The 26,923-nt window shown below is 36.6% G+C and overlaps 2 protein-coding genes across 3 annotated transcripts in view; one reads left to right on the top strand and one right to left on the bottom strand.

The window, feature by feature from the left end:
• The first annotated feature begins 139 nt into the window (after positions 1–139).
• On the top strand, positions 140–8,819 carry LOC117292136 (dynein light chain 1, axonemal-like). Its single transcript, XM_033774066.1, has 8 exons — positions 140–284; positions 1,944–1,985; positions 3,031–3,155; positions 4,202–4,257; positions 4,863–4,918; positions 6,284–6,373; positions 6,694–6,871; positions 8,194–8,819. Exons 1-8 carry the CDS (start codon positions 282–284, stop codon positions 8,241–8,243), a joined length of 600 nt encoding a protein of 199 aa, XP_033629957.1. The 5' UTR covers positions 140–281; the 3' UTR covers positions 8,244–8,819.
• A 5,177-nt stretch (positions 8,820–13,996) lies between these two features.
• The window catches only part of LOC117299354, a 58,648-nt gene continuing 45,721 nt past the window's right edge, over positions 13,997–26,923 (bottom strand). The window contains exons 10-15 of one of the 2 annotated variants that reach the window (XM_033782894.1): positions 25,396–25,471; positions 24,178–24,266; positions 23,456–23,593; positions 21,215–21,271; positions 18,256–18,479; positions 13,997–17,222 (exon numbers count right to left, since the gene is read on the bottom strand). In XM_033782894.1, coding sequence (XP_033638785.1) covers positions 16,841–17,222; positions 18,256–18,479; positions 21,215–21,271; positions 23,456–23,593; positions 24,178–24,266; positions 25,396–25,471 — 966 coding nt within the window. In that variant the 3' untranslated portion in view covers positions 13,997–16,840. Of the gene's footprint in view, positions 17,223–18,255; positions 18,480–21,214; positions 21,398–23,455; positions 23,594–24,177; positions 24,267–25,395; positions 25,472–26,923 lie in introns of both variants that reach the window. The other variant, XM_033782887.1, reaches the window with a different exon arrangement.

Here is a 26,923-nt window from a genome sequence, read left to right on the forward strand (position 1 = left end):
AATATTTGCAGAGTTACTGTTATTAATTTGTTTAAATTTCTGACATATTCTTTTATTTTAATTAATTTGTATTTCATCTAGAACAAGTATTTACGTACGAGGGTGTAGGTCGTGACCTGTATTTCCATGGACACCGCCATCCAACTGCCTTTACGTACAGGTGCAGCTAGCACTCCATCCAAAAGTCCAGTTTGCCTGTCTGAGTGTTGTTATTAATTCGGAGCTCTATTTTACTTCGTGTTCTACGGTAGCAATTGCGCATTGCCGATGCGAAAGTCAATATGGCAAGTACAATTTATACTTAAAAAACATATCGCCTGACGTTTCATACGAATGTCAATCAATTGACATTCAAAATCAAATGTACTGAACATGTTTGATGTTTGAAAAGGGGAGACATTTAATTTTTTTATAATATTATTATTTTTTTTATGCACATGATCTGGCATGTTCATCTTGATGTTTTTAAATTTATGTTTACCTGTTTACCTGTAGATTCGGGCTCTGCATAATGAAGGCTAAATCATGTAATGTAGCCTTAATAAACACGCATCCATATTATTATTATTCACACAAAAACTTACCGCAAAAGTACTGAATGCAATGGTGCAAGTAGCAAGCCAAAGTCAAATGTGTATGTACGGAGAGCAGAAGTGAATTGCCAGAATCTTGATAAAATAAAACAGTTTCCATAGATTTTGATTTTGCACAATGATGGTCAAACATTTATCGTCCCGTAGGAGGTCCTGTTTTCCAGGTGTCCCTAAAATCGTGGCAAATCTTTTACCTCTCTGTGCGCGATGTAATTAGTCCCTAGATAAAATATTTGTGGTTTTATTATTTGCCAAGCAAAGAGTCTCCTCTCCCTTGAACAAAACTTAGAAACATGTAAGGCTCCACTGGTTATTTGCACTTGTAAATGCAAAAAGTTTGGTATTTTAGGCATTTCTACAAGGTACAAAAATATGTCATAATGTTGAGGCCATACAAAAAATATTTGCCCACCCAAAAAGTTTCATCAAACACTATTTCAATTGACAATTTATGATGATCAAATCATGTGACTGAATATTTTGCTGAGCATTTTGAAAGAAAAAATACAGAAGCTTAAAGAAGCCATGTGCCTTATATCATTTTCTAATATTTTTTGAGATTTTTATGTTTTAACCCTTGTATCAATATTATTATTAATATTAAAATTTAAACATCAGCTTGTTGATTCAATTATCACTGTTTGTTTATACGCTTTTTTGTAAATTGTGAGAAAAAAAAGGGAAAAGTACTAAATAAAAATCAGACTTGAAAGCCTATAACTATTCACACTTTTTATTACATTATTGTTTTTATGTTTTTTTTTGCAAATTACCATGGTTTTTTTAAAATTTCATAGAAAAATATTTTGAATAAAACGAAGACAACTGCTGGCTATAGAGTCATAGACAGAGTCTCAGAGAACACTTGTAGTCACTGCAGATGTTTCTTCCATGTATGGCTTCACCGGGAAACCATACTGTCTTGTTTGCCGTGAAAACAGGAAAAACTCAAAACAAATGGGGCCAGTTGAAGTCATCGAAGATCGGTGTGTAGTGTGAACATTTCAATGTCCATCAAGTTTTAATATATGTTTGCATACTTCATATTAACAAATGAGGATAATTCGGGCATCGGTTGATATATGGCATCATTATTTATATTTTTTTCCCAATTCAAAGAAGAAGGCATAATAGCGTGAAAACTGGTAAGAGGAGGATAAATGAATAAGGCACTGAACACTGCTGAGTGAAGGCAGTAGGTGCAAAAAGCGTTACCCTTTCCTTTTCATAGCAATAATGCCTTTCAACTTTTTGTGCAAAAACAACCTGCTAGTATTATTTATAGTAGACCAAAATGTTAAAACAAATTTCGATATATTCGTTAAATTGTTCTAATTTTTTCATTCCTAGCAATCCAAAGGAACAACAATCAAGGACGCTCTTGCCAGATGGGTACGTATCAAAGTTTGTTTATTTCACTTGGAGCAAAATTAAGCTTGCTCAATTTGTTTTTACTTTGGAGTTGGGAAGCAGGGGTCGATTTCATAAAGAGTAAGGACTAGTCCTAGGAGATATTAGAAACTTAAGGCTAGTCCTAAGTAAGGACGAGTAACTGATCCTAACTCAAGATAAGACTAGTCTTAACTATTTGTGAAATCCACCTCTGCAATGTTTGCTCGTGTGTTATTTTTTCCTTCACAGTGAGTGACTAACTAATGATCAAGTTCCCACTGTAAACACATTCCAACAATGCCCTGTGAAGTACACCTTCATTCAAAGACCATCTTTAACAAAAACAGCAACAATTGCTTAAACTCATTTAAAATGTTTTCAGCTCACATGAGAGTAAACAGATTTTAATTCTTAATAAAACCCAATCATTTGTAAACCCTTCTCCGTTCTTTTCAGAAAGGTTTACAAAAAAAACTTTCAATGTCAGCACTCATGTTATGTCATTTGTGGCAGCTCAGTAAAGCTGCTTCGTTGCAATGCAACATGGAAGTTTAACAAAGCTAGAGACATCAAAATGTGCCAAAAAACAGCAATTTTTTTATGCACACCATCAGGGGCAGAAGTGTAGCTAGTTTTTTTAAGCCTTTAGATTAGGGCCTGATTTTGTATCAACAATAATACTAAATTCAGAACTTAATTTAAACAAACATATTTTAAACAAGTTTACATGGCATTCCTGTTGTACTTTTGCTCAAGTTGCTTTTCAAATTTCTATGCATCATTTATACTCCTAATCTACATGTAAGTTTAAAGACCAACAGACATCCAAACCAAGAGTCCAAAGGTATTCCACAACTAAATGGATATCCCCCTTTTTTTTTGGGGGGGGGGCAATTCATTTTAAAATTCAATACTGTTGTCCTTTTGTTCCCTTGTTGTTGTTTGCAATTTGCCAAACATTTTCATAAGTCATAGTGAACTCATGGTTATATAATCCAAATTGTGTTATAAGTTATCATTGTTTTCATTGTTTTTGTAATTTTAGACAGAAAAGAATAAAGAGGCCGGTACAGATGTGAAGGTGTCTGAAGCCACAGTTGTCAAGCTGTACTTCCAAGTTCCTCCAATAGAGAAGATGGATGCCTCACTCTCTACACTCACAGCATGCGAGTAAGTGCATTAGCCAAAAGCTCCTCACGGCTTAAAGATGCTATGTCAAATTTTTGGCCCCAAGCATTAAAAAATAGATTTTTTTGAGTGAATGGTATTTCAAAGAATATCACCCGCTCTAACAAAAAAAGTTTAACTTTTACTTTTAATGGCCAGGAACCATGACAAAAATTTAAAACGTTTCTTATAAAACACATAAGAATTGGTCACGTGATATATTGTCGGGATCCTGACAAAAACTAATTTTGAGCACTTTATTTCACTGCTACTAATAATTGGCGGACTATTTCGAGCAATGGCTCAAATGAAAGCTTGTAACTTTCTCGACCCCCATCAAAATACCTATTAAATTTTAAATCAAAACTTTTGGGTCAAATCGGCCAAATATCTGACATAGCATCTTTAAAGAGTGAGAGAATATAAATTATTCACCATGCATAGCTTAAATGTGGGTAGAAAAATCCACAACATCGCAGGGTTTGTAGCTCTTAATCTTTACTGACACAAATTATTTGTACTGAAACAGAATCAAAATGAGTAAAAAAAAAATTCCTACACAACCGTTTTTATGAACTGGTATTATTTAAATATCAATAATAGAAGATTGATTTTATCGTTTTGTTGATACTTTGATACTCAACAGATTATTTATCAGTACAGTTTTCTAGGTTTTGTAAACTTTCTAGGTTTGATTTTAAAGGCAGTGGACACTATTGGTCATTACTCAAAATAATTATCTGCATAAAACCTCACTTGGTAACAAGTAATGGGGAGCGGTTGATGGTATAAAACATTGTGAGAAACGGCTCCCTCTGACTTCGTGTGACAAGGGTGTTTTTTCTTTCATTATTGTCTCGCAACTTCGACAACCAAATTTTCACAGGTTTGTTATTTCATGCATATGTTGAGATACACCAAGTAAGAAGACTGGTCTTTGACAATTACCAATAGTGTCCACTGTCTTTAAGGCAGTTTAGTGAGTAACATTGTGAAAGCCCAGCACCGCTTTTTACACTAAATCATATTTGATTTGTTCACAACCACAGGACGCTATCCTTGTCAACAAACTGCATAGAGAAGATTGCCAACCTGAATGGGCTGAGTGAGTATTTTTAGCATCTTGTATTTATTACTATTGGTTCGTTTAAAAATTGGCTCTGTCATGTCTGTGAAGTACCAGGCCTGTTATTAATCCACCATTTCCACTCTCACTTGCTGATTACCTCAGCTTATCGAGAGGGAGCCCTCGCTGTGTCAATAGAGGGAGCCCTTGCTGTGTCACGTAGGGAGAGAACTCGGCTAACATCCCATGGGCACAAACATCTATGGATTAATAGAAGGACCTCATACTTCAGAGAGGCAGTTGCCTCCATGCCCCTTGTCATTTGCCTTGTCATGCCCCTTGTCATTGTCTCATGAAATGTTCAAACAGAAATTTACAATTTGAAAATGAAACATGAAAATGCCTTGGTGCTCTTGCCCTTTCAAGAACGAAGCAACAAGCCTGTAATTTCATACGAATGTCCACTTGGAACATGTCTGCTCTGTAAACGGATGAGTGGCCAGTGAAATATGAGATGGGCCAGCATCATGAAATTGGTGTCATGTCTCAGAAATGCGTATGTAGTGTGCTTTTGAAAAAAATGTAATCTTCTTTTCAAATTGTATTTTGTTTTGATTTATTGGTTTTGTTTTTTTCTTCTTCAGAGAATTTGAAGATTCTGTCACTGGGCAGAAATTTAATCAAGAATCTCAATGGATTGGTGAGTTGAACTTTGCTTGTTCTGGTCTTCAGTGAGATATTTTTACCAATATATGAAATTGAAGCTTAATAATAATAGTAATAGACCGTTTTTATTTAGCGCTTTTCACGCCCGAGGGGTGTCTCAAAGCGCTTCCGACATTATTACCCCTGGTCACCATGGTCACTGGGCCTGAAATCATTCCTTAAACCATCTCAGCTCCCTGGGGAGTATACAGCCTGTGCGCAATATATGCGCTACTCGGCCAAACCAATCACAAGAACCATCTCTGCCCTCACAGGTATTATACTTTTAATCATGCTTCACTTACAAAGAACGTTAATCCACCATGGTGCATTTTATTTTGTTAGTGTGGAACATGGGGGAATGGTCTGTTTTGTGTGCTTTATTTTTACACAATTTTCTAAAAAAACTATTCAGATAAAGCTAATAGAGAATGGCAGAAGGTGCTAGGATTGTGTCTTTGATGATGCAAAATATTCATATATTATTGAATAGCAAGCAAACATTATACTCCAAACATGTATAACCATAAAAACTTGTTTGGTGAGAAGTACTGCAATTATTGATTGGATAAACAATTTCCACTCAAAGTAATACGGTTCCGATAGTTTTTTCACTCAAAACATTTGAATCTGAGAAAAGGTTCATGCATAGTTCAGCTGACAGATTTCTGAGGGTTGATGCAATGCTTAGGAATGCTGCAGCCAGAGAGATGCAGTTGGTACCTGCTCTCACCTAGCTAAATGTGGATTGTTTTGACATTCTTGTTAAGAATACAGTGACAGGTTTTTGCTATTTTTCAGCAATAAGAAACTGTATTCAATCAAAACTTTCACTTCTGACTTTTAGTGTATCTGTATTAATAATTGTGCCCCTTTTTCAGCAATATGTTGACTTAAAGGCAGTGGACACTATTGGTAATTACTCAAAATAATTATTAGCACAAAACCTTACTAGGTGACGAGTAATGGGGAGAGGTTGATAGTAAAAAACATTGTGAGGAACGACTCCCTCTGAAGTGAAGTAGTTTTCTAGAAAGAAGTAATTTTCATAGAATTTGATTTTGAGACCTCGGATTTAGAATTTAAGGTCTCGAAATCAAGCATCTGAAATCACACAATTTCGGGTGACAAGGGTGTTTTTTCTTTCATTATTATCTCGCAACCATTATTATCTTCGATGACCGATTGAGCTCAAATTTTCACATGTTGGTTATTTTTTGCATATGTTGAGATACAGCAAGGGAGAAGACTGGTTTTTGACAATTACCAATAGTGTCCACTTCCTTTAACTATGATTCTATATTTAAGTAGTCAAAAGTTGACTTGTTACAATTCCTTTCCTAATACTCTCCTACCATAGGAAGCAGTTGGGGAAACTCTACAAGAGCTCTGGATTTCCTACAACAACATTGAGAAGCTCAAGGGAATACAGACACTCAAGAAACTCAAGGTAATCTACAATCCCGGCCCAAATGCTTGGGCCACCAATTCCTTACGTTACATAAAACCAATCACTGACAATAATCATTCTCTCCCCCGTCCCCCGCTCAATATTGACTGTAATGCAGCCTCACGACTAAAAGGGCAGTGCGCCAATTTATTACCTTAGTTGTTTGTTTGTTACAAAGCTTCATAAAAACCTCACAAAGCTGGGCATTTTAGGTGTGTAACACACACAAAGCACTGAAAGCACTGAAAGCAGCTCTGTCACGCACCATGTTTTCATAAGCTGTAGAATTGATTTTTTCGTCATTCCTCTAAATATGGCAGGTCCTCTACATGTCCAATAACTTGGTGAAGGATTGGAGTGAGTTTGACAGGCTACATAACCTGGACAACCTGGTGGAGTTACTGATGGTAGGGAACCCACTGGAGGAGAAACACAGCGCGGAGGGAGATTGGAGAGACAGGGCTACCAAGCCACTACCTCACCTCAAGAAGCTAGACGGTAAGACAATGGCATACTTTCGTAAGGCTTGTAGCACAAAGTAGTATTGCTTAGCAGAACCAGGGCCAAATTTCATGGCTCTGCTTACCGCTGATTGTGTTGGAATTGGCAAGCGCTATTGTAAAATAGTGTATATTAGTGCTGTTTGTGAGTCCCAAGTCCAGAATCTAGATGTACAACAATGTACTCCAGTGGGACTGAGTAAGGGAATCAATGTGTGGTGAAGAGGTTTTCAACTAGTGGTTTAATCCCAACGAGGCCTGGTTCTTGATAATTTTACTGAGACGAAGTCGAGGTAAATTATCAAGAACCAGGCCTCGGCGGGTGTAAACCACTAGTTGAAAACCGGTTCAACACACTTTGATTCCCATTCATAAATACCTTTTCGGTCAAAAAACATCAACACCTTTGGTCAAAAAGTAAAATAAATGCAAAAAATATAATTGTTCAATGATTTCTTTCAACACAACACCCCTCCAGCTATGAAATGGTAAGGCCCTCGGGTAAACAACTCCTTATAAAGGAATGATGTGCGCGTCGCGCGTATCGCCAAATGTGGCACAACTGTTCCGGCCGTTGCTCTCTACCAATAGGGATGAATAAACTGTCTTATAAGCACAAGAGCAAGCTCGTGTGTCACGCTCATGTTTCAACACTTTTTACTGGTCATAAACAAAGGTTTATACACACCCACGTGACGCGCTCTCCACCAATAGGAACAGCGAAACTGTCTGAGGTATTTATGAATATATTTTTAAAGTGCTCATGAAAACCTCCTTAGACTTTAAACAATAAAACTTGGTTTTTAATAAAGTACTTCATTAGTCTGAAGGTGTGAAATGCCCTTCTTGAAAACCCCAGAGCCAGTTTTTTTAATGACCACACCTCAGACAAAAGCTGTCAATATAGATTTAATTTCCTTCCATTTCATTTGATTAAATCTGGTTGTGATGACAAGGACTCTCAGAAAAGTGAACTTAATCACTGTACTAGCCAAGAACCCCATGACGAGAAAAAAGAAATAAAGTTTCAGGTTTAGATGTGGTAGGAAAACCCTAGAGAATTATTTCAGGGAAAACCCACAGTCACTTAGGAGATCGAGAGGGACTGAAAACCCAATCCACATTGTGCTCCCTGTGGTTTCAAACCAGGTCCTAGCGGTAGAAGGGGAGGAAGTATACCAGTACGCCAACCTTGCAGTGCATGTGTTTTCCTTTGCTTTACGGTTAAGTTTTTTCCTTGAGGAAGTTTACTTGTAGATAATCTCTTTTTGTTCTGTACTTTGATCATTATTATTGATGTGTAATTGATATTGATTTCAGGAGTACCCATCATCAAACAAGACGAGGAAGAAGAGGAAGCGGAGGACTAGTACAACTCTACTAAGAGATTGTACTATGAGAGGCAACCTCCTCATGAGTGAAAGATCCTTCCTGTTTGGTCATCAGAGGAATAATTAGTTTGTTCATCGTCAACCATTGAGAAAATATCATTCTCTGGATGGCTCTCTTGAATCAAGTCCGTCCATTTTACCTGTCACTGTCCATCCATCTTAGGCCTTTGAGAAAATAATTCACTGGATGACTCTCTTGTATAAATACTACGTCCATTTTACTTCTGTCATTCAGAAAATCATTCACAAGCTGGCCCTCTCAGAAAATTACTCAGTCCATCCTCTGCCTTAGAGAAAATCTCTCTTTGAATGAACTTAAATAATAAGTCCGTCCATGTCCTGAATAATTGGTTCATCCATTTGTGGTCTGGTACACTGATCATTCAGTAGGTTTTATTTGAAAACAGAATCAATAAGGCTAATACTTTGAAAACACTTTTCAGCTAAAGCCAGATTTGATGTGATATGGTTAGTTGTAGCTGAAACCTCATTCTGGTAAGCATTATTTTGCTGAGTTGAGCCACTTTTTGTGCTTAAAGATAGGGTCATAGATGGGTTTTTTTTCTTCAAATAGCGATTTTTTTGTACAAAATTTCAAGAAAGATGCAACAAGTTTCAGTTGAATACAAGGGGTACCAACCACATCTCTGGCTGCAGCATTTGAGACCAGACACCAACCCTTAGAAATCTAATGTTTTTAACGCTTTCTATACAACAGGGGTATTTCAGATGAATTAATTGCACAGGATGCTTACTACCATTACCAAATTTATAACAAGTAAGCTTTCAGATAGAAATAACCCATTTTTGTTTGTGTTCATTACCAAGATATGGCCCCACCTTTAAAGGGTCTATGTACTTTTTGTAGGGAAAAAACATATCCACAGATTTACACTAAACTTACACAGTTTGAAGATAATGATAGTAGAAAGCTTCCCTGAAAACTTTACTTGCTAAGGTGCTGTAGGTGTTGAGAAATGAGTAAAACAATGTCATGAAAATAATTTCCGTCTCACTTATCATAAGACGAAAATTATTTTAGCATGTCAAAACAGATTTTCATGACATTGTTTTACTCATTTCTCAAATAACTAAAGCATCTCAGCAAATAATATTTTCAGGGAAGCTTTCTACTATCATTATCTTCAAACTGTGTAAGTTTAATGTAAATCCGTGGACATTTTGTTTTGAGTTAAAAAAGGTACCCAAATCCTTTAATACCAAATTCTGCAAATACGAGGATGGCATCTTTGCCTTTGTTGTATTCTTTTCTTCTTCAATTGTACAGTAATGGTTAATGACATTTTGGTTAATCTTTTACTCTTAAATTATATGAGTACCTTGTACATAAATAATTAATATTTGTCACATTGTCCAGTTTCATCATGGAAGTTTTCCTTCCTCCATGGTTAAATAAAACAAACAAAATTGCAAATTTCTTTGTCTTGCAGAAATTTTAAAAAGTGAACTGTTCACTGACGTTTTCTTTAGTGTGTCTGGCGTAAATTATGTTTGTGTTTGAGTTGAGTGACTTTGGCTGTGGCTATTGGCTTAACCGATTGATCAGTATAGTCACAAATGGCTTAAAGCCGGAGCCACATTAGCAGCCTATGTTTGTATTCCATTTTAAGTCATTCCTTTTGTTATACCAACACCTAAGATAATCTGTAAATATTAAAAACTATTACAAATAATATGTTTTGTATCTTGTTTAATGTGTAATTTTTTACTATAGCATCGATTGTACAATTTGATTATAACCTGTCTTGTAAATTGTTTAGGAATGTTTGGCACACTCCAATGTACAAAGTAAACATTTCTCAAGGCTTGCTTTGAATGAAATGGGCACTGACATGGAGATGGTAGTTTGTAATAAAGTGTTCAAAGGAAAAGTTTGCCATGATTCCTTTATTTTGAAGGAGTTGTTTGAGTAGTTACGTACAGTATACCATAGGTTGTTTTATCAAAACCATTTGATTGTATTAATCCTATATACATGTAGATGTAAACAATATAACTAACAAGGAGTACACGTTTTTCAGAATTCGCCAACAATCCAGAGCATTATGTCTACACAGGAAGAATAATCCATAGTAGGAATATACAACTTGATAAACAATACTCACAGTAACACTTCTCAAATTCAAATGTTAAGGTATCGTAGAGCTATAATTTTGACGTAAAACAAAGTACCATATAATTGAATGGTTTACAGGGTGCAGTGACGCAAAATGCTGCCAATCAAACCATGAACAATGGGGCGAATCCCTTCTCTGTGCACTGGGTTCTTTTTTTTTGCGTACACTACACAACACACTGGACCTATGGCTTTACGCCCCATCCGGACACGGCAATTTGAGATATGGTTGACACTATGCGAGTGTACTGTTTGGTTCGGGTATTATACAGACTACTGGGTACTGTGTCTACCATACCTCAAAATGGCTGACAATGGTCTTGCGCAAAGACACTGGACACTATTGGTAATTGTCAAAGACCAGTCTTCTCACTTGGTGCATCTCAACACATACATAAAATAACGAACCTTGGGAGATTTGAGCTCAATCGCTCGGTCGTCAAAGTTGCAAGAAAATAATGAAAGAAAAAACACCCCCGTCACACGAAGTTGTGTGCTTTCATATGCTCGATTTCGAGACCTCAAATTCTTAATCCAAAGTCTCAAAAACAAATTCGTGGGAAATTACTTCTTTCTCAAAAACTACACTACTTCAAAGGGAGCCGTTTCTCATAATGTTTTATACTATCAACAGCTTCCCATTACTCGTTACCAAGTAAGGTTTCATGCTAATAATTATTTTGAGTAATTACCAATAGTGTCTACTGCCGGGACTTTGACCCCACACTCTGCTGAATGTCCACGAGGATTTTTTTTTCTTTTACAGTTCCTGACCTAAAAACACTGCCGACAAAATGAAAGAAACTCATTACCAAAATGAAGAGTAAAAAATAAGACATTTTATTTACTGATTATTTTCATAGAATGTTTATATAATATTTATATATATAATATGTCATCGCCTGTCGCATTTATCCCACAGAAGGCCTCAAAAAAGTAAAAACTACTGGAATATTTCTTTACAACCTTTTATCAATTCATGCAAAAATAGAAAACAAACATAATCAGGAGCCTAGTTTACTTAAAATATTTAGGAGCATCTTGAATCGACACACCATCCAAAATCTTTCAAAATATAAATCCTTCAATTAGTTGATTCAGTGATGAACTAATTCCTACACATTTTCTCAAAGTCTTTCTCACGATATTACTGGAGTTAAATTGATGAATTCAATCAATTTATCGACGATACAATAAATTACATTGATATATTAAAAATTTAATTCATTGTGTGTACATTTGTACTCCATAATTGTGAATTTTTATAATGAAAAACCATATGGGGACCTTTAATATTTGCAGAACTAACTCTTGACCCGACTAGGATAAATACCATCAGAATTTGACACAAAATAGCAATACCCCAACATACCTGCAAGCACAGATCAAATCAGTGTTTTAGTCTCATGCAAAATAATGCCTGCTCCTGGAGTCAGACTTTCTCCAAGAACAATACACACATTATTAAAACCATGCTGATGGAATTGAGGGGTTCAGGGAGATTTTAATTGTTTGTTTTAACCTGGTTTATGTTTTGTAACATCTGAATTTACTTTGGCACCAAACAATCCTGTGCACTAACAACAGAAGTTATGTACAAAGCTAAGAACCGCCAATACTTCTTCTCAATGTAAAGAACCTGCTCCAATACAAAGATCTCAACTTCCCCATCTCATAGAATCCAAGCTGATTAATAGCCTCCTTTGGTTGTATGAGCCCTCACTTATAAAGTTTGTAAAAAATAAGTATAAAACAAAACAAAAAATGTGCCACCCGAAATGACAATATTGAAATAATTTTTTTAAATCGGTTGAATACAAAATGTGAAACTGTCATCAAAAGTTAAATGCAATCATCATAATTATATTTGTTTTATTTAGGGGGGGGGGGGGGGGGTGAGAAAAGAACCTGTCTCATTTCAAGTACAAAAATGTACAATCTACTAACATTGTTTACAAAAACAACCTTTTAAAAACCGTTTTAAAAGTGTTTTATCACAGACATTTTTTAAGAAACCAGATATGATTTATCAGTAATAAGAACGAGACATGAGAGAGTTAAAAAATCTACAAATACAAGGTTTGGTCCACACCTTACAAAAGACAAGAAGTACATGTAGGATAAAGACAACCACAATGACAATTATCCACAAGTAATATCACAATGACATTAGCAAATCCCAACAATACATGATAAAAAGATGATGTGACTGGAGTCCAAATCCAGCAACTCCATTAGCTTGAGGCTGCAGATGTAAAGTTATAGACACTTTTCACATGACGTCACTATTTTACTGTTTGCCATGCTGGTGTACTCGCTTGTTACTACACGATCTACAAAACACAATGCTGGAAGGCGCTAAGCAAATTTGTTTTAGACAAGCGTAGTTTAAAGCATGGTAGACTTTCCGCATTACTGCAGAAATAAAACATCAGTGAGAAGGGTCTATAAGCAGATGCAAAGATCTAGTCACATACTTTTTTTAAAGAGTAATTTCCTTCCAATCTTTTAGTTCTCTTAGTTCTCTTAGGCGCTCTATAAATAACCTTTGAGTGATTGATTGATTGATTGATTGATTGATTGATTCTCAATAAACACACCATGAAAACAACACGTGAAAGTTCCATGAAAATCACGTCGCCTTTCAGTGAAACTAATGCAAAAATAGAATGTTCAGTCAGGGATTTTGTGCTCCTGCAAAACTTTTTGATTCCTGCAAAGTCTTCTGATATTGTAAAATAACCCAGTTTGTCAGGCAGCCGGATCAATGTAATCGCAGGGTTTCAAACACTTAAGCAAGGTTGCACACTATTACATGTACCTGTATCACTAGATTTAAAGTCACCTGGAAATAGATTTTTTTCTTTCAAACACGATTATGTGTTTAAAAAATATATAAAGTTGTTTGGGGGCTGACTCCGCCTACCCCTTTTGTGACGTCAATCGAGGCAGACTTTGCCTGCAATACGTATAGTAAACACACGTGCAAAGTACATGTACGTCCAAGTCGTGAGTTGGTACATTTCAAAAAGTGTTTTTCTGCATTCAGCAGCAATACACCTGGTCGGCATTGCTGAAAAAAAGAAGAAAAAAAATTGCCTCGATTGACGTCACGAACAGCGCCCTCTCGGGTCGGGTCTACTCTTAAATTTGTAAATAACATAAGAACTGATTTTTTAAAACCCTAGTTAACTGTTTATTCACATTCCACTCATCAAAACACATATATTAGTGACAAAAGCTTTATTTTGAAAAAATACCACTTCCAGGTGACTCTAAACTTCATCAGTTTACATTACACCATAAACCAGTACGTACATTTTTACACTCAGAATGAATACGCTTTGTTCAACTAGTCAATTTCTCTGTACATTTCTATTTAAAAAAAAATTACATTTAGATTTAAATCCTTTAAGAAATAGCAGAGGTTAAAATGTACATCTTATGCACAGTTACATTTGAAGTTAGGTTTGATGAAGAAGTTCATCTAAAACGCGTTTCCTATGATAGCAGAAAGTGTTTGTCTCTCTTTTCATTATACAAAATAACGAATATTCTCCATAAACTTTTATATACAATTTTTCATTTTTTTCAATTTCCTTTCCAAATTGTCAACTTCACATGATAAAATAGTAAAATTTTGTCTCACACACCTTATTGATAAAAATGTAGACTATGTGAAGATATGATTCTTATGTACAAAATGTCTGAAAAATGTTTCCCACTTATGAGGCAATTATTTGTATATACTCTATGTACATGACAAATACAAAACACAACTCTGCTTATTGTGTTTCAGCAAAAATATTTGAACCTGCTTCAATTTCTAAAAAAACAAAATGGGAAAAAATAACAAGAAATTGTGACAAGACAGTTTCTGTGATGTAAAAAATCTTGGCACATTAATATAAATTTTCAAGAAAAAAACAACATTGATCTACTAAAAAAATAATTTTATATTTTAATAATTTGTTTGGGAAGCCACATGGTAGAAAAGGTAACTGCAGGAAATTGGCAGACGGAATAGAAGGCAATGTAACGATGCAAGTAAGAACAAGAACAAAAATGGTATTACCATCAGCATGGGGCAACCATCTTGCTGTAAGCCAATTTCAGAGATGGTGGATACAATACGACGGCCCTTTTTAGAAACCACAGCTTCGACTTTGGATTCGGCTTCAGGCTCCGTCCTCTTGTCTGAAGCCCTGAGCGCACACGCAAAGCACACGCAATTGTCAACATAACTGCAGGGGCAAGCTAGCCTGAGCCAAACCTTGAGCCGAAGCCGTTGATTCAAAAAAGGGCCTATGACACCATAAGATTTGGGTTAATTAGCATGTGGACACACTACGAGGGCACTGTTGAAATTTGTCTGCATACATCCAAACCAAATGGCGCACTTCTACAGTTTTGTGTCCATCGTATCTTTGAGGCTGATTGCTCAAGACTTCTAATGTTTTCTCCACTTTTACCAGGATTATATTCATTGAAAAACGAGTGCAACAAAAAACTGGATTTTATGCCAAGAGGCCTAACTGGATTTGTATTGGTTTGAGGCTTGCCTTATGATAAACCCAGTCTTAAAGAGCAAGCAATGGAACACTAGTTTCTATTTTCAGCACTTCCTGCAAGCTTCCAGTTTTAAAAAGTTATCTCAAATAAAAACACTCATTAACATTTGTAAACAAAAAATCAAATGCTCATTCCTCTTTTCTCATCATTTTGTTTTGATATTATTTTAAAAAATCCCCCAATAGAAACATACATACTAATCAAGTTTCGATGTGAGTGGTACTATATTATGAGATTTTCACCTGTTAAGAAGGAAAAAATAAATCCCATTTTTTTTTTCAATCAGAAAAATTGTGGAAACATACAATTTTTTTTAGTATTAGCACCATTTACCTCAGAAATAAAAGATTTATACACAATTAATGTACATGTAAGACCAGAGTTTCAAACAAGTAATACATTATATTTACAACCGTTAAAAGTTATCTCTGCCAAAAACAAAAAAGACACACCAAAAAAACTATACAACTTGTCACTCTCGAAAAACGTCTCAACATTTTATCGATTTGTGGTGCCCAAAAACAAACTAACGTTTGACTACACAGCTAGAAACGGGTTGGCAGAAAATATTGCACAAAAAGTCTAACAATACAGAAGAAAAAAACTCCCCTAAAAACTGACAAATGGTTATTTTAAAGGAACTAAAAACAAACAAAAAACAACAAACCCGAAGTTCTGTTGGTTTATGATATAAGATCATAAGATGCTTCCAATTTTGTGCCAATCATTTATGGTGGCCACCATTTATCATCATGCCCATATTACATGCTGCTTTAAAATTATTTTGTAGCAAAACCGAAATAAACCACTTGCCGAAATGATGCCCTTTAAAAATCACTACTCTGCGCAGATAACTGTCAGAAACTTCCAGTTAATCCCTCAGCAAACGGTAACCAAGCGGGCTACCTGCTGTCTTTCTAAGCTGATGTTCATGTCACTGCATACCATAAGGGCAAACAGATGTAACATAGAGGTAAGTATTGTTGATATTCCACTTGCAAAGAGGTTTCACATTCTTAATAATTCAAATAACCTAATTTAAACAGGCTGTATTCTGGCGGACAGCACATCCCGTTTTAAACACAAAACACCTGGTACTTAGACTAATGGTTACATGTATGTACATCAAAAGACCAATCAGTAACAATCGGTTGTTTCCAAGACACTTCTCTACACATCAATGCACCTTTGGGTTCAAGTTGGCGCTGGTATCCAACAAACCAATAATAAAGACACTCATACAATGGAGGCCAAGGAGGAGGTGAATCACAACGCTAACCAGCGGGACTAGTTACCAGAACGACTTGTTATTATGTGATGTGATACAGAGCCAACCAGCACAGCTTGTTATCGTTGTGATATGATAGAAAGCCATCCAGCACGGCTTGTTATTATGCAATGTGATACAAAGCCAAATAGCACGACTTGTTATCATTGTGATATGATATTGCACAGACATCAGAAGACTCCCAGCCAGCTGGTGCTTCCATACCTTGCTGCGCACAATACACATGTTACTACAGTCACCCCCATTCTCTTTCTTAATTCCATACTCATCCACATACAGAGACTCAGGCTGGAGTCAGATAAACTCTGTTTCCTTTTTCACGTGGAAACGATAACTACAGATGACCTGGAGAAATGGTCCATTCAACGAATGGCCGGATGTCCATTATGGTCTGGCTCCTTCTATGCACCAATGCCGTTGCTATTACTGCAGACGGTGATTCAAACGATACTGGCCGTGACATCCGCAGGATCAAACCAAGGTATGCGTCTGTCATCACACAGATTCCTCTGGTCAATCTGCTACGTTTTTAATTTCAATAATGCAGAGGTGGGGAAGCCGATGCAAGGACCAGCTGCCTCACATTGTCATGAGATCGTTTTCAGAGTTATCACTCTCACTCTCGCTGCCACTGCTGCTATCACTTCGACTCCCCGACTGCTCACTGGAGCTGTCCTCTTCCTCTCGTTCATCTTCCTCTTCATCCATGTCGTCATCTTCAGAGTCATCATCGTCGTCATCATCATCATCATCATCATCATCATCATGATCTTGATTATAATGATTCATGTTCTCAGTGCCAAACTCTGGTGGTGATTCATCGCCCAGGGGCGAGTCCTCGGGCAGGGGAGATTCTAGAGGAGTTTCCATGTGGGTCGGTAGGGGCGGGGGCTTCTTGCTCACATCGGGTCTGCGATGGCTCTTCATGTGTGCACTTCTGCTCTTCACCTTCTCAAAAACCCTGCAACAAATAAGGAGAAGTAAAAGTTTGGTTGAATCTAGATGATAAGGATTCAGTGCATATGTGGCTCTACGTTTGCTGCCAGGAATTTGCGTACTTTCACTCACAGCTCAGAAAACTTGTCAATTTGTTTCTTTTCTTCGTTCAGAAACTAATCATCTCTGCATAAAACTTTTAAAATTATAATGACAATAATGTTAATTAATTCATACAGCGCCTTAAATATTTTTGTAAAATGCTCTAAGGCACTTCTCAAAGAGCTTGAACGGAAATATTAAAATCCACAGGTACATATATGTTAAGATGAGTTACATGATAAGCATAGAAAGATAACAGAAATCAAAATGTTAAAGTTTCAAAATTAAAATAGCAATGACTTTCTACTGTCAAAACAAGCCAACATTTATATGCACACAATATAGATACAACCAATGGGTAGTAAAATCTTAAAGACCTGTATCAAGCAAAATCCAATCCTGGTTGGTTCGCCAGTTTGACTGCAGCACTACAGAATCCATCAAACTAGGGCAACACCCAAACTAGCTTATGATGGTTTTAATGTAGTTCAATTCAATGCACATTCATTTTCAATGTTGACAATGACAAATAAACATACAGTTGAAACAAATAACAATGAGTATTATGAAAAGATGGATGCCACATAATTCAACAATAAAATGTATAGAAATTTCAGAGATATCGAGTGTAATTAACATGCTAGCAAACATGCAGGTAAAAAAGTTAAGCATCCTGCTTTTGTACATTTCTCTGTGACAGACGAGGACTTGGACACAAGGACAAAAACAACAACAACTACATGTATGAGACCAGACTAGTCAATTTAAATAATTATCAAAACGAAAGTCTTCGTACAACTAGTGTATACTAGATCTACAAAAACATATTTAAGAGGTGATGTTTCAGTTTGTAAGAGAATGACGACTTTAGTGAACTGGACTTTTTAATAGAGTTATTTCAGTTAAAAGTTTGTAGTTTGCAAGCCAATCTTGCATACTGTTTATACTGCACTTACTTTCCGCATATCTTGCATGGGAAGATAACAGGTTCTGGTTCCACACTCTCCCCCGATGAGGAGTCCGTGGACATACGTCTGGAGGTTCCCGATGTGGAGGTCGATACAGAAGCCGGGGACGGACTATGATGGACAGGCTGGACTTCCTTAGCAGCGGTTTGACATTTGTAACTTCCGCCATGCACTCGTATGTGGCCGTTCAATGCTTGCCGTGATTTGAATGTCTGTTGACAAAAGAAAACTATCATGATTACAATCATAGCAGGCTGCATGTATAGTAGACACATTTGGAATGATTGAACTACTCTTGCACTTGCTCACTTATATTTCTGAAATCATTTCAATAATGAACCCTTTCATCACCAAATTCCTTGTTTACATTAACGACTAAGGAATCTCACCCTAGGATTGAGCTAAAAACTGTGGGGCCTTCTGGATCCAAATTGTGTATGTTCAGCCGCAGCACTCTGAATGCTTTCTGCTTGGAGTTTATCTTTGATTTGAAAGCCCCACTGTGAATCTGGGGCATTACAAATTGTTTTCTATTGATGTTTTTTGTAAATTTGGTCTCAAGTCTCCCCCTAAACCCCCCCCCCCCCAAAAAAAAAAAAAATCTATAACAAAATTGAGTGTTGCCCTTAATGCATCAGCCTGCCATTTGGGTGTATAGACCGGATACAATAGCTTGCGCATGGAGGGGACCCTGCTCCTAACAAATCAGTTTAATCATTCAAGCAATTTCTTACTTGATAGCACCACCGATTGTGTTCAGAGGGCAGTTTTACAAACTCTACTTTCACCCTAAATATTTAATTTTAGAATAAAACAAGTAAATGATAAAGTCCCTGACTTATTAAATTTTGTTTCAAGTAAGACAAACATCAATGAGTTTGGTCAGTAAGCACCAAAGTTCTCAATCTTACCTTGCCAAGTGTGATCTAAAAAAAATCTCAAAGCACTTGTTGTCACACAGGCATAATATATGTACCGGTAGGTGTTTCAGCAATTTGGATATGATCACTTCGTTTGGAAAGGATTACAAGAAAGACACTTTTTCTGGTGCAAGATTTTTTATAGCAACCTCCAGATGAGCAAACCCTGGTCACTCAGAATGTTTTGTAAGGGTGTCCACCCTCTCATATGCAGCTACAAGAAACTTTGCCCTCAAATCAAGCGCCTAGCAACTGTCTTTAGTGTGCGGAATTCAAATTTAAGCAGTGTCTTGTGACCAAGCAAGTCATTGTGACAAATTATTCAAATCTAAAAACAAATTGGCTTATTTGTGTTTCTGGTGTGTCATAATGTATCACTCATTAGTTATTAATCAGCCATGTGCACAGCAATCAGAAGCATGATAAATTACAAGCCTACTTAATCGAATGCCTATACTACCAAACTAGCAAATATACAATACAACCTTCATTTACCAAGTTTTGATTTTTTAAGTGCAGGTTTTTAAGCTGTTACTCCAAGCATCAGTTAAATATAATGGATGGAATAAAATCGTGTTGCATCAAATCTTAAAACACTGTAAGCTATAAATCTACCTGCAACCTCCCCCCTCCTCCTCCAAAAGAAATGACACGACACACCCATACCAAATAAATGAATGGATTTTGGATGGTTAAGGAAAACTAATCAATACCACAACAAATGGAAACGAACACATGACCACATGTTACACAACACCATCCCTGGCTTATTATCATGAGGAAAGATATCGCAGTCATGGTTTCTCCTGCCCTCGCTCTAGAGGATTGCTGCCAGACAGGAAATGAACAGTTTTTTTGTTGTAACACTTTTTCCTCTTGTACAATTGACATGATTTGATTGATTTTGTTTGGTAAAGGAGGCACTGTCATTTATGTACAGAGCTGCCAACATTTGCATTGTGCAATCAGGAGGAGTTTGTACAAAAATCAGAGAGATTTTGAGAATTACATTCAACAGGGAAAAGGTTCACATAATCAGAGAAAGTGCCAAATGTTCTCATCGTATTATGGAAAAGTTGGATAATTCTTCAGGGAACTCTCTGCATAAGAATCAGGGAGAGTTGGCAGCCAACATTTGCATCTTGCAATCAGGGAGATTTAGTACAACAATCAGGAAGATATTTAGAATTACATTCAACATAAGTAGGGAAAAGGTTTCCGTGATCAGGGAGATTGCCAAGTTTCTTCATCAGAGCATGAAAAGATTGGTTCATTTTCAGGGAACTTTCTGCAGAATCAGGTAGAGTTTGCAGCTCCATTTGTAGCTACATGTACATGAACCTTGCCCTACATTGAATGCTGCTAGGCAGTAACTCCCTCAACACATGAAAGTGATCACAACTTCATCAAGAAGCAAAATGAATTGATGATGAAAAGGACACAAAATTTGAACTTCTTAAATTTCCCTCAACCAGATGGTTTCCTGAAAGGGTAAATGTGCAGCTAATACCCCAACCAGGTACTTAACTGGTAATTATTAATGGTTAGGTTTTAGTACAGGTGCAAAGGTAATAATGATTGTTATTAGTACTGTGCTATTAAGTGCAAAGGTATAATACGGTAGGTCTGGAATCACACAGAGGCCACTGTTGCCCCGATCTTGGCCCTGGTGCCCCATCAAAACTTTCCCATCGACCTGACAGGAGACCAGAATCCTCCAAACCCTCATGTGATTTATTGTAACACAGTGCAAATAAACAACAGTGAGACTATAGCTACCATGAAGGACTAAAGTAGCACCATCATTATTCACACTCAAATTTGAAAACAAGAACTAATCCAAAGACAGTTCAGTTACAAGGTTAGCTACAACAACAACAACAAAAACCAACTCTAGTATGAGCACTCCAAAATTAAATCAGAATGGTAATACAATCAAAAACACCACGCTAAACTAACAAATATGAGCTACTCGGCTAACAAAATCAAGGTTAACTACACAAAAAGCTCAAATGATGGGTACTCACCGCTTCACAATCTGGATAGTTGCAGGTGAAAGGCCCCTGACTGACCGGTTTCTCCTCCTGATTAGAGGAAGTTTTCACATGATTATTGTTCCTAGTCTGACCACCGCCCCCTCTATAGTACTTATCATGTCTATACTCCTTCAGGGGAACATAATCTATGAAAGTCTCGTCCGGGAAAAGATCCTGGTGGGGTGGTTGGAAGAAAGATTGAAAAAAAGAGGAAAGGGAGAAAGAAGAGAGAGACAGGTGGCAGGATACCAGCATTAGTAAGCGAACATTGAAAGCCATTATACACAACTGGTAACCTTGCTACCCCTTCCTTATTATTCTGGTAACGATTCTTCGTTTAGCTGCTAGACCACACAAAACATGGCAACTGCCAAGGTTTTGAAGGGTGGATGGACCTCTGTTTATAACAACAGTGGAATGTTTGACATGGTCACTGGTTTATCATGCACAATGGATGTTGAATACTCTGTGAATAAAACGATTAGAAATAAAAACAAATTATCAAGTCATTGATTTTCCAAATTGTGCTCATCTTTAAACATTACATGCAAAGCACTCGGGAACATACATGTATTGTGCCCATGTCAGTACAATTTGGAACAAATATTTTCAAAAATTCCACCATAAAGGTACACTAGACAACATTTTCAAAAGGTAATTTCTCTTGCTTGATGTAAAACTTCATTGTACTTCTTGTCAAGATTTTGTTAAGTGTATTATCATCTTGAAGACACTTTCAAAACAGATGCGATTGATTCTGCTGACGAGTGACTGTTAAATGAAACCCTTCGTCAGATTCAATCAATTACCAATTTCAACTGATTTATGTGGTCAATCAGTTGTCAATTTCAACTGATTTATCTGGTTTGATGTTTTGAGATGTTACCACTAGTGTATACTGACTTGAAGCAAAGAGAGACAATTCCATCTCAAGGTTGGTCAGGAGTGTTCAAATCACTCCCAGTTTTTTCTCTCAGTGTCCTCATCAATGATTTTGCAAATATATCTTTGTATCATTCGGGACAGATTTAAAGGGCAGGTATAACATCAAATACAAGCAAACAAAAATATTACAATAATAATTTAAAACAACTTTTATTTGCATGATATGAGAATTAGCCCCTAATAGGGCAATATGATCACATTTGGTTCTGAAAGATACACTATAAGTTACAGGTCAGAGGCAAAGGAGCCAATTTGCATCCATGCCCCTGGCTATTGGATTTGGATTGGTCAGGGGTGGTTAGGGGTTATGATTAAAGGCAGTGGACACATCAGCATAAAACCTTTCTTGGTGACGAGTAATGGGGAGAGGTTGGTGGTATAAAACATTTCGAGAAACAGCTCCCTCTGAAGTGCCATAGTTTTCGCGAAAGAAGTAATTTTCCACGAATTTGATTTCGAGACCTCAGATTTAAAACTTGAGGTCTCGAAATCAAGCATCTAAACACACACAACTTCGTGTGACAAGGGAATTTTTTCTTTCATTATTATCTCGCAACTTCGATGACCGATTGAGTTCAAATTTTCACAGGTTTGTTATTTTATGTATATGTTGAGATACACCAAGTGGGAAGACTGGTCTTTGACAATTACCAATAGTGTCCACTGCCTTTAAATGTGAATGTAAATTGCAATCTCCAAAGGCAATATAGTGTACAGTCCCTTTAAAGGGTAAACCACACAAAAACAGCAAACTGAAAGATAATTAATCAACATATTGGTTTGTAAACTAGAACTGATACAAACACAGCCTAACATCGTTCTACAATTTTGGGAACTAAGGTGACAGAACCAACAGTGGGATCAATTTCAGAGCAAGTACACAGTAGACAAGACACAAAGATAAATGTAACATTGAGCTATATAGGCCTGAACATGGGATCAAGATTTTACAAGGAACAGGCGTGCACATACTTTTACTGATGTTTACCTGGGTCACAAAAAAAGTGCTTTGTTGAAATTGATTACTTCTTCCAGAAACAAGTATTTCACTTTGACAACAAATGCCTGAGGGTTTAAATTTTGGGAAATTCATTTTTTTTTTTAAAGCAAATCATTACATTATGTCCCCACTTTACAGAAGAACTACTGATCTAACGATCAAGGAACTATGGAAAATGCCAACAAATGCTTGTATTTGTCCAAATCAACAAAAACATACGTCAGAATTCAGAGAAAGTCAAACAAATCTTGATCCCCTCCAAAACACTTGTTAAGCCCTCTACTCACACATCCATGTCTGCGCATTTCCTCGGTAGGGTTGAGCCCGCTGTGATGACAGAACTTCTGCATGTCGTTGTTGTAAGGGTAGAGTTTCTTCCAGCGGTAGTAGTATTCTACTATCTCCTTGACCGACTTTGTTGCAAGCTACAATAAATAAATCATGGAAGAAAAATTGCGTTTATGAAAGAATATAAATATATTTCTGGTTTATTTTGTATTACTATGACATTAGAAACTGAAACAGTTGGCCCAAAGTTCCTAATTGGGAAACTTTTCCATTGCCTCTACAATATTCAGTAAAAGTTCAACATTACAAATCTACTGCAGCATGGAATACTCTACCAAAACACACCATACGTCAAACCTCAATTCAAACACTGGGAGAGGGTAAGAACTCTTTTACTGGTATGAACTTAAGCAGACCCCAAGAGGACATTCTCTTGATTCGGCGTGTTATAGATTTGGGGTTGAGAGCCATTGCTAGCAGGTGCTGACAAAAAGGTTTGTCTAAATTTTATGAGGTATGTTGAAACGTATGGGTGTAAACCCTGCATGGATTAAGAGAAGCTTTTGTGGAAGTAACCTCAGCTCTAGAAAAATACAAAGAGCATGATTTCTTCATAATCAAAGAAATAAATTTAATATAATTTAGTACTTTGTCTGAACAACCCCAGTGGATCAACAGTGCATTGTTACTTGCTAGGGAAGCACAATGGTTTAATACTCACAGCTTTTTGGATTTCATGGAAGTCTTTCCCTTTGGCTTTGAAGTGATCTCGGAACATCCTTCTTTCTACTTGGGTCCATGAAGACGTAACTAAGGTTTTTAAAAACAGTAATTAAAAACTTATAAACAATACACACACAGTCAGAGATGAGGTTCGACGAATGTGGACATTCTGGAATAATTTGAAGGGGTCTGGGCTTTCCTTATTATAGACCCAAAACCTCTCAGATATTACAGTTTCAGGAGACTTTCTGCATCATCAGAAATACAAAACTACAGGCTTGGATACACTGTGGACTATTTCTTTCTCCATTTAATAATAATAATTATAATATTTGTTTTTATACAGCGCTTTATACACAATGTCTCAAAGTGCTTTTAACATTATCACCCTGATCACTGGGCCTTTTCATTCCTTAAACCATCTCAGCTCCCTGGGGAGTAAACAGCCTGTGCCACCAAATATGTAGTAAGCTTGGGCGATATTGCTTTTAGAATCCCACGATGTATAGTCAAAAAAATATTTTGATATTCGATTATATCGTGATTCATATTTGAACTCTAACATTCTGACATCTTACATTGCCAAATTTAAATATTGTAAAAAAAATAATAAATCGAGGTATACATCTGTCAGGTGTACTGTCTACCCATGGTGTGAAAACCTGGGCCTTTCAGTTACACACACATACTGACATAAAGTGTCTTTTGAAGTGTGTACTGCGCATGACTGTTCTTACATGTGTGCATATTTAGCCAGATCCCGCCCATTTCATTCTATCGAGATATCGCCCAAGCTTAATATGTAGCGCACTAAGCTAAACCAACCACAAGAACTATCTCTGCCCTCATAGGTAACCATTAACCCCAGGGTGAATAGAAGCAATTATAGTAAAGTGTCTTTCTCAGGGACACAAGTGTCATGACCGGGGATTCAAACCCACAATTTGCTGAACAGAACACCAGAGCTTGCGTTCAGTGCTCTTATCACCTCGGCCACGACATCAACGGCGATAAGCTGTATCTTTTTATAAAAGCATTCAAATCCATCACTCAGGGCACTCATGGCACTTCAGCTTTACTTCTTTCAAGATAATTCAAAAGCTCAAGAGTTTTTGAGAAAATCCTACAAACAGGAAAAACCCTACAAAATGACACGCCTGCACAATAGAACATTGTTATTTCAAAAATAATCTTACTCGACACCAAGGACACTTACAGTTGTAGTTATAATCATTGAATGGTTCATTGACTTCTGGTCCAGGATGAGGGTTCATCAGTAAATCCAAGGCATACTGTCAAAGAGTACATCAATAATAAATCAGTGAAATCATTCAAAAACGTAACATGGCAAATTTATCATTATTTTCTTCATGTACATGTATTATTTTTGTTTCAGCAATATCAAAAAGATTAAATGCATTAAAAAGGATTGGTAGTGCTGACAAAACCAGTGGCAGGCAGTGTTCATGGTTTGCGTGATTCACCACAAACATGAAATAACACACCTGTGAAACTTTGAGCTTGGTCCGTTGACTGAGTCAGGAGTAATTAGTGAAAAACAATGTACAATTTTCAGGATGAAAACACCTTGTCCTTAATTCTGGTTAGATTAACCCAGATCATCTGTTGCATTTTTTTTTATTTTTTTTATTTTTTAGATACAATGTATAATGACTTCATTTTAGAGGGATTTATTGCACGAACTTTAGATTTAGTAAGCTTAAGACTAAATTTAAACAACGTTTTTAATCCAAAACAATCATGTATACAGACATTAAACCTTTGAGGTCAGTTTATAATTCACATAAGTGCAACGTTAAATTTCTGTGAAAGGTTACAAGTAATATTTCCCTGTTGGTTACAACATAATAATTCCCTTATTTTTCCATTCCTAAACACTATAAGATGATTGAATTCCTAAAAACTCTATAATATAATCCAGGCTTCCAAGTTCAATTTGACAATAAAATATTAAACGTCTAAACAAACATTCTCAAGGAGAACATGGGACGATAAACGGCTGTTGGTGGATTTCTTGTTAGAGACTCTTGCCAACTTTTTACTACTTTCCATTTCCAGGCTTTATACTAGCCACCTGATCACCTGTTCCTAGGACATCAAACAGGGGCAATATCGATCCCACCTGCCAAATCTGTCTGTCCAGGACAGTGCAGAGTCTATTTCTAGTCTGTCCTATTTGACAGTTCATGGTTGCTAATTTCAAATGCTAATTGACACTCGAAACGCTTTAGTAGAGACAGAGTGCAGGTATACCTAGATTGCACAGTTTTAAGTAGCCCTCAGTGCAAGTTGACAAGTTGTGTGTACGACTCAATAAGCCAAAAGCAGTTTTTACTAGACAATGTATGTTGACAAGTATTAAAGGCAGTGGACACTATTGGTAATCACTAAAAATAATTATTAGCATAAAACCTTACTTGGTAAATAGTGATGGAGAGAGATATTAATGAAACATTGTGAGAAACGGCTCCCTTTGAAAAAGAAGTAATTTTCCACGAATTTGATTTCAAGACCTCAGAATTAGATTTTGAGGTCTCGTTATCAAGCATCCGAAAGCACACAACTTTGTGTGACAAGGGTGCTTTTTCTTTCACTATTATCTAGCAACTTTGACGACCAATTGTGCTCAAATTTTCACAGGTTTGTTATTTTATGCATATGTTGAGATACAGCAAGTGAGAAGACTGGTCTATGACAGTTACCAATAGTGTCCAGTGTCTTTA

Source organism: Asterias rubens, chromosome 1, assembly GCF_902459465.1.
Source record: "Asterias rubens chromosome 1, eAstRub1.3, whole genome shotgun sequence".
Classification (NCBI taxonomy): domain Eukaryota; kingdom Metazoa; phylum Echinodermata; class Asteroidea; order Forcipulatida; family Asteriidae; genus Asterias; species Asterias rubens.

Bases quoted from the DNA above. Each gene is read 5' to 3' on its own strand.
- LOC117292136 (XM_033774066.1), top strand. The intron at 1,986-3,030 runs GTACGTATCAAA...TTGTAATTTTAG, and splicing joins AGGACGCTCTTGCCAGATGG to ACAGAAAAGAATAAAGAGGC. The intron at 6,374-6,693 runs GTAATCTACAAT...TAAATATGGCAG, and splicing joins AGACACTCAAGAAACTCAAG to GTCCTCTACATGTCCAATAA.